The sequence below is a fragment of the Alligator sinensis genome, unplaced genomic scaffold (assembly GCF_000455745.1).
Source record: "Alligator sinensis unplaced genomic scaffold, ASM45574v1 scaffold1089_1, whole genome shotgun sequence".
Taxonomy (NCBI): Eukaryota; Metazoa; Chordata; order Crocodylia; family Alligatoridae; genus Alligator; species Alligator sinensis.
Genome location: NW_005842030.1, coordinates 521,071 through 529,736, shown reverse-complemented (window position 1 = coordinate 529,736; position 8,666 = coordinate 521,071). Strand labels below are relative to the sequence as shown.

The 8,666-nt window shown below is 46.8% G+C and overlaps 1 protein-coding gene across 1 annotated transcript in view; it reads left to right on the top strand.

The window, feature by feature from the left end:
• TENM4 (teneurin transmembrane protein 4) overlaps positions 1-8,666 on the top strand; it is a 520,289-nt gene that overhangs the window by 490,383 nt on the left and 21,240 nt on the right. The window contains 1 exon segment of the mRNA XM_025202552.1: positions 1,158-1,393. Coding sequence (XP_025058337.1) covers positions 1,158-1,393 — 236 coding nt within the window.

Genomic DNA, 8,666 nt, shown 5'->3' with positions numbered 1-8,666 from the left:
AGGAATGCAGGTTCATAATGAATGAGACCAGCCAAAGTCAGATGTCCTCTCCTCTCCTGTTGTGCCAAGTGGTGCCATTTGCCAATCTTGCCTGCAGAGAGAGGATTATTTTGTCCTGACTTTGTTCCCTGCTTCCCCCACACACACCCTTCAGCTGTGGGAGAACAGCTCATGAACCTATGTGACTTGCCTCCGAACGGAAAAACCATTGTCATGAATTTTTAAAGCCAGTTTTTATTCATGATTGGGTATTTATGGCAGCTGGGGAGACAGGAAGGGGAATGTTCCCCCGCCTGTAAGGAGCTGCAGAGCAGGCAGTGTCTGCATAATGCATTTATAAAATCCTTCCTGCACTGAGCAAGGCCCATGGCCTTCTGCACAGAATTGGAAAATGGTCATTTCAGTTGATGGAGTCTCTCCCTGATTGTCCTGTTTGTGGAGCAAGGAGCAGAGTGCTGCCTTTCTCCCTCTTCCCCTACCCTAGAGCTGATGGAGTTTGACCCCATGGACTCTGTAGGTCTCTTCAGATCTCTGCAGATCTCTCGGGACCCATCCCCACGAAAGCCCTGTATCTCTGGGCCCTCACCCCGTGGCAACAAGAGCTCTGTTGGTGCCAAAGAAGTCTTTCTTTGGATGAAAGAGAATGACCCTCATCTTTGGAAAAACCAGTTAGCAGTAATTTTCAGTGAGACTCTCCACCACTTGAGGTGGAGAACATGTCTGGAGGGAGCATTTGCTTCCACTTGCACATATATGGGACACACACACTCTTCAACTGAGTTAGCTCTCCTGATCCTCAGTATCAAAAGCTCACCTGCTACACGAGTCACAAGTAAGAAGCAGGCATTTTCCTCCTGGACCTGGGGTCAGTTCCAGGGGGAAACCAGAACACATTCGGTACCAGAACAGAGCACCAATATTCATCAGGAGCATCATTTAGTCCACGTGCCTGGGAATTTTTTCTCCAAGTACATGAGCACCTGAAAAGAAAATTCCCTCTGAACCAACCTGACCTGTTGTCACATTAACAATGGACAGTATGTGTGTTTGGTTTGCGATGATCCAAAATGGTGTTGCTCACTCAGGTGAGGAAGCGAATTAAATATGGGTTGACACCCTCAGTCTTTCATCTGAACCCATCTCTCTCTTTCCTCCAGACCAAGTCCGCAACAGCTACTACATCGGTGCTGATGGTTCTCTGCGGCTGATGCTTGCTAATGGCATGGAGGTGGCACTGCAGACCGAGCCCCACCTCCTGGCTGGCACGGTGAACCCAACAGTGGGGAAGAGGAACGTGACTCTGCCCATTGATAACGGCCTCAATCTGGTTGAGTGGAGGCAGCGGAAGGAGCAAGCCAGAGGGCAGGTCACCGTCTTCGGGCGCAGGCTGCGGGTGAGTCACTTATGTGTGATGTTGGATTTTAATTGGCAGTCAGATCCAGCCCTCAGTCCCACCAGAGAGGGCACTGCTGGTTCACTGTAGTGTTAGAAGAGCTGCACGCTTGGACTGGACATAACAAGCTTAATGTTCAAATCCAGCACGTTAGGTACTTAAGTTAGAAACAGGCAAAAAAATCTACACGTGCATTCCCAATTGCAGCCAGCACTTTGCTTGCATGTAAGGTTGGACCAGGAAGCTTGGTATGGTCACTCTTAATTCAGCGTACAGGCTCTGAAACACTTCTAAATGCATTCAAGTCACCAATCGGGCAGCACAGTGAGAAACACCTGTAGGTAGACTGCCCTGCCCATCTCAGTCCCGCAGGCTGAATTGAGCTCTCTCTCCTCTGGGAATGCACAGTCGATTGACTGGCATGCCTGGAACGCACAGTTGCCACATGACAATGCTTTCTGCCAACTTGTCTGTGCTTTTGAAAGGTCTAGCCCAATAAGCCAGTAATTACAATAATATTCCAAATTGCACGGTCTCAGCATCCATAAATTCAAGCTGCCATTCCTTGAACCAAGGACTGTGCGTGGCTCACAGGAAGCAATATGCACCTGGCAGGATCCAGCCCTCTGAGACTGATGCTCCAAGTGGTGTTTAATGTCACTGGAGAGAGAGGATTCGGCAGTTCTTTCCATGCACTAAAGCTGGACAATCAATATGAATAAGCCCAGTTTCAGAATATGCATTTCCTGATCTCTGCTTCTAATCATCATTTGTTTTTTGCAGTACGTCCCCTGCACCATTTCTCCTCTTTCCACCTACACTCACACTTGCATGACATGCTTCACATTCTCCCCGCCAGCCTGAGTTGCATTTGATCTCCTCCTCCGGCGTAGGCCATATCATGAAGCACCCGTATTTTTCACTTGCTTTCTCTATCACAAATGGAAACCTGTGCCAACAGAACTCAGTGGTCCATGCTTTTCATTTCCCCTGTTTATCAAGGAATAAAACCTGTTGCCAACAGAAGTCAGCAGGAGCTGGGTTACATGCGTCGGAAGCCCTCCTTGGAAGCTGCTTTATGCATGTGGATCAGCTGGCTCAAATATTCTTATTTTTCCATTTAATAACCAATAAAATTGAGACACAAGTCTGGCTGTAGAGGGAGAGGAGCCTGTGAAACCTGAAGCTGTGTCAGAGCAACTTGGTGTTCAAAGCAGTTTCCGCCCATTTAGCTCCAGCTCAGCTGGCCTTGGCAGTATTATTTTCTCAGACCTTCACGTTGGAATGGATTTTTATTGTGTACTTTTGAGCATTTGGAAAATCACTTTATAGGTCTGTTTCCAGGCTGTTGATCTGTGTTTCTGTCACTCTGTTGAGGTTGACTCATGCTCATACCCTGGTAGGGCCCAGTAAGCAGGCAGGTATATGGCATTATTCAAGGATGAGGCTGCAAGTGGCTCAATGCTGGGGATGCAGCACAGCTGAGAGTGTACAAAGCATTTTCACCTGCCTCCACACACCTGTGCAAGCTGCGTCCACACCCTCCTGGCACCATCCAGAGTTGCTAATTGCCTCCCAGATGGTATCAAGTACCTTTACTTGGCATCATTATAGATCTGTAGTTGTCTCTCTTCCTATATCATAAAAGGCAGAAGGACCCTCCTTTCCCTGGTCAGTGAAAAGCTTGAGGGAAGCTTTAGTTTAACACATGATTGAGAGAGAGAGTTCAGAGCCCAATGAATATTATCCACTCCATGTGAATGTCCCTAAGAGTATACATTTTCCCCCCACCACAACTCTACTAATGGCTATTTGCTGAAAGGCAGCAAAACCAGTCTAGTTCTGCTATACTAAGGAGGCAAAGCATAAAGAGAGCATCTGAAGAGGTTCAGATGTTCGGCCTGCAGCTCTGAACAGCTCAGTTCACAGGAACAGGTCTCAGGAATGGAGGGAAGGATGTGGTGAATGGATTCCTGGAAAAATAAAGCAAACACAAATCTAACAGGCGGTCTGTCACCATCACACCAATTGAACTGCTTTGTACGTTCTTGCAAGTCTGGATGTCTTTCTCAAGCAGTGCAAGACCTTTCTATTTAGGCAGGCATTTATCAAACAAAGCTAGGCCGAGATACTGTTCAGTGCAGGGGGCCTCTGCCTTTTATGATATAGGAAAAGTGACAACTACAGAGCTATAATGATGCCAAGTAAAGGTACTTGATACCACTGGATGGCAGATCTACAGCTCACGCATCAGATTTGGCGAATGGAGCCATTTGATTCAGCCCCCGCACATGGGACTATGATGGCATTCAGCAGCAGGGAGCTTTGGCAGCAGTCACTTTGCTCAGTGCTTTAGCAAGCAGGGGGAGAGCAGGGCGACCGCCCCGGGTGCCAAAGCAAAGGGGCACCAACAGGCACTGCCCAGCCAAGGTGGGGCACAGGACAGAGTCATAAGCGGCTTTTGGAGGGGGGGCACGAGGACAGAGGGAGGGTGGCTCCCGCTGCTGCGTGCACTCCCAGGCAAGTATTGGGGGGCATGTGACCCCCCCACCCCGGATCTGTACACAAGGCAGATCTGTACAGTCTGCATTGATTTCGCTGTACCAATGTGGCAAGAAGCACCAGCTGTAGGTGCTGTCCCTGTGACGACAGGGGCACAGCAATGGTGGTGGCTGGGTCCTACCACCCAACCACCTCTGACCCGGACTGGGTCACTGTGGCACTCAGTCTGAAAGGCTTGTCGCCTGCTGGTTTAGTGGGTCTCTGTTTTATTTTGAATTTCTAGTTGCCCTTTTATGCTCTTCTTTTTTCCTGTTCTGAGCCACCCTGAGCCTTTGTTGTGAAGGGCAGCGTATAAATTTCATAAATAAATATCCCTCTACGCTGAGCAGAGCGGAGCTCCATTCTTAGCTGCTTCCTAGGCCTTCCCATAGCAAATGCAATATAGCAGTAACTTAGAAAAAATAATAAATAAGACACATGCAGGGAATAATACCCACGGTAGCAAGGAGGGGGTTTTATTCTGGAGGCTTCGTGGTGCAATAGGAGCTACCGGGTACCTGACACATTTACTATGGAGTTAATCCATATTTCACTTGGCCTTGCAGGCGAAGTGGAGGAAGCACAGCTCGTAAGTCCAAATAAAGTGAGAAGTAATGATATACCAGCAAAAGCTACAGCAGAGCACTTGCAGTATGTCAGCTCCCCAAGACAGTTTCATCCTTTTTCTTAATGCAGACTTTCTTCTCTGCCATCTCGTGGCCAAATGCTGTAACAGCCCCTTCTGCAGACAGCTCCATGTGTCCTTTCCTTACTTTGGAGTAACCACACTACAGAGTAAGATGTGGGGAAATGTCTCCATGACAATCGTGTTGTGTATGTGTGCCGCCAGAGCAGCTGTGCTGTCTCTCTACAGGGACTTCCATTCAGAAGGAAGAGCTAAGGGAGCTTTGCTTGGGGCTTGTACATTTGGGCCCCGCACTGGAGACAGGATTTGGCTCTTAACCTGTGTTAATTTACAGCCTCGCTGAGCTGGGTTGGGTTACAGTGTTTGTCATCTTTCTCCATGGTGCCAGTTTTGCTGACTGGGCTCTTTTGTGCTTCATCAGTCAGCAGCACCGTGCGGCAGCCCGTTCGCTCTGCATCCCCTGCACGGACCCTGCGAAAGCTTCTAATTGGCCCTATCAGCATGGCAGATTGATGGCATTATTGGTTGGCTGGCTGCAAATTCACTGCTGCCAGTAACAAATGGCTGTGCGCAGACTCCGTCCAAAATTAGCCTCTTAGCTAGAACACTGCTCCTGATAATAGAACTCATTTTTTTTTATGAGCATGAACTTTTTAATAAAGAAGGATGTAAAATAATCTCTGGCTGAGCAGAATGCAAGGCAGCAGACTGAGACAGAGTTGTTTGCTTGGTCTGTTTTATTTAACCAGAGATGGACCCAGTGGGATCAGTTGTGTTCCCCCTCCCACCCCCCAATCCTGGTAGTAAGACAGCAGCTGCAATGGCATCCCTTGTCACAACAATGAACCCTAGCAGAGCCGGCCGAACTACAGAGATTGTGGATGCAAACTCTGTCGACTTCTTGACTAATTAAGCTAACCAGCCTCTTCCTCAGGATTTCTATTGGGAGCCTGGTCCCAAAGGCAAACACGCCGATCGCTATTCACCATTGAAAGTTGGTATTGCGTTCCACTGGGTTTGAAGGAGCTCTTGCTACAGAGGTATCATTTGCACTCTTATAGTTAAGGTTGCCTCCAGATTTTCATTGTACAGAGGCAATTGCTTCACATGATTTTGTCCATATTTTCACCTACAGAAACACAGTCAGGGATGGGAACAAGGGATGGCTCTGCCCCTGCAGCCCCAAAAAACAGCCTAATTATTTGTTATATCAGCAGTTCCCAATCTGTGGTACACATACCACCAATGGTATGCAGACAACCTATCAGGGGTACACATGAACAGATTTATTATAATTACTTTATATGACAAAAATTTGCTGGTGGTACTTAAGGTTGTATCGTTTTAAATGGGTGGTGTGGGAACCGATGTGTTACATTAATCATTCCTGGGGTACAAGTTTAAAGAGCTTTTTGGTTGGGGGAGGGGGGTTATTTGGGAGGGTTGTTTGGGAGTTTTTTGGTTCCTGAACATTATCTGGCAATTAAATTATCTATCAAATTGGGAGTTGCATACCTTTAGTGATCTCTGCTGTGTTTAAATTTACCCAGTCCAGCGCTCTGGGTGCCTACACACTTGGTCAAGTGTAGCATACAATTCAGACGTATAAATCTGAAAGACTAGAATATAGCTCTTGGACCAATTCCTGAGGTCCTTCCTAGGTCCCTACTTAGCAAACTCCCAGTGACATTAACAGGATATGGACCGTAAAAAAGACTTACGGATTTGACCCATATTTATTACCGACCCTCTAAGGTGTGCCTGGCAGTGTTCACTTGGCTAGTGCTCTTTCTGCCAGAGAGAACCCCTGACCCACGGAGCTCATATCCCTGAGGCAGTAATGGATAAGATACCTCAGAGGAAAAATCATCCCATGCTACAAATAGGCCATCACAAAGAGGTCTGATCCATGGAGCTGAAAAGGTCGAGTTGTGGGTGCTGTTTAAAAACTAAGAGCTGTAGGAATCTGGGAGACGGCTTCCAACAAGAATCCATTGCATGGACTTGTGGTTTAGGGTATAATTAGTTTAATCTGGCATTGCTTGCCAGAGAGTGGGGGACTGAGTGACTTCAGGGCACTAGTAATAGCATACAGAGATTTGAACTAAGCCTAACGGGTGCCAAGGGACCTGTGATTCAGTCCAGTTGCCATGACTGGTGCTGTTGTTGATATGCTGAGCACAGAGACCACCGGGAGATAGAATTAGACCCAATGCTGGAAGAGTTCCATCCCGCTCCGCTGGCGGACGGCCGCGCATGGGAGCTTGCGGTGTGGGTGCCTGGGCTGTGCTTGTCCTGCGAATAAATGGAAGGCAGATACGTTTTTCCTTCCCTCTCCTTATGGGTAATTGTTGTTTCTCTATTTATAGTAGTGGAGCCCCTTCTAGATATCAGCTTGCTCTGTTAGTTATGTATGTGCATCTGTAGTTAGTTTTGATTCCTTCTTAATTATTTCCCGGCTTGCCTGTTATAATGGGATTCTGGCTGATTTCCTGCTTCTCCCATTACCCGTTTACATTTTATTTTAAACTCTGCTGCATATTTAATTTGAGCAATGTCTACCTTGGCTCCATGTTAACCTCTAGTTTCCTCTTATCTTCCATTTACCTTTGCTATCCACCATGATGGCATGGCCTTTGTTGTCTCCTTCTCTTCCCGCATCTGTTTAATCTGCAGATCTACCACCAATTCTGCAGTGGTGTTTTGGTCCTGCCAAAGCGTGGAGACCTGGGACTCTGGGTGGGCAGAGACGAGGGAGTCTTGGTCATTGGTAATGTCTTGAGCTATGGCTGGAGCTGAGAGCAGGGCATTCCTAGTCACAAGGACAGACCCATCATCTCGCACAGAAATACCTCCATGTTAGGGTGCTTCCTTTCCCAAGCAGTCTACTGCATTTCAGACTGTTTTATTCCTCTTCAGAAACAGGCACAAGTTTTCTGTAGCCTGCATCCTGGTCACTGTCTCTTCCCTTCTCTGTAGCACTGGTTTCTTCAGTTTAATGCCATACAGCCTTCTCCTTCCAAGAATAGTATTAGTATTGCTACCACCGTTGTGCCTAGAAGCCCCAGTCACAAACCAAGTGGCTTTTCCTTTGCAACTGTGAGCTTTTCCCATTCAGACAAGTCCTCCTCCGTTTTTCCCTCTTCTGCTTCAGCTCTTGGTGCAGGACAATCCTGCATTTATTTTCTTTGACCTAGACCATTAACATTTCTCTCTGCTTAGAGGAAGTTTATTTAACTGTATTTCCCTCCCTTGCTCCTGTCAGAGAATCACTTGGAATTCAACAATGTGCTCAAAAATAATAGCCCAAGATCAAAACAAAAACAGGGCTGAAACTAGATGTTGCACTCCATTAAGGAGTGCCCTGGATTTTATCCATGGTGAGCTGGAGAACCTACCAGCAAGTTCTCCATGGGGTTGGGGGTTTTTTATTATTCTGTGCACAATGCTTCCATACTATAGTGATGTTGCGTTATAAATGGCTGCACACACATAGATAAAGAGTGATTGTATTACTAGTTAGTATTCATAACACTTTGGATACAGCCTCTGAATGAAAATACATTTTTGCTGTTACCTTTGAAGTATATACCTTTGATCTTGTCTTCAACTGAAGCTGCAGCAGCAACTGAAGCAACAGGAATGTGATTACTTGAGGCAGAATTGAGCTAGGACAATGGTGTCAAGAGCTCCAACTCTTGTTGAAAGGGTCATGGGGTCTATAATGACTCCAGATGGTCAAAGCTTCCATATTACATCCCAGAGGAAAGACTGCAACACTGTTAAGTCACTTGTCACTGTTCAAGTGATTCATGCAGAGTCAAAGGAATGAGTTCAACCCACTATTCCTTACAGTATTCACAAACACACTGACCTAATGCCATGTCCTTTTTTCAAATTTATGAACTTGGGTGTCTGTGAAAGTGAGAGGACTTAAGCATCCCAAGCATATTGCAAGTACCTTGCAAGCTGCCCCTCTAAAGTCTTGCCAGTGTACTTCCTTCAGACTTAGGCCTTCGCTGCTGCAATAGAAAAAGCTACTCTTGGCAAAGACTGTCTGATGGTTTTCTGGTGTTGAAGGTGGAC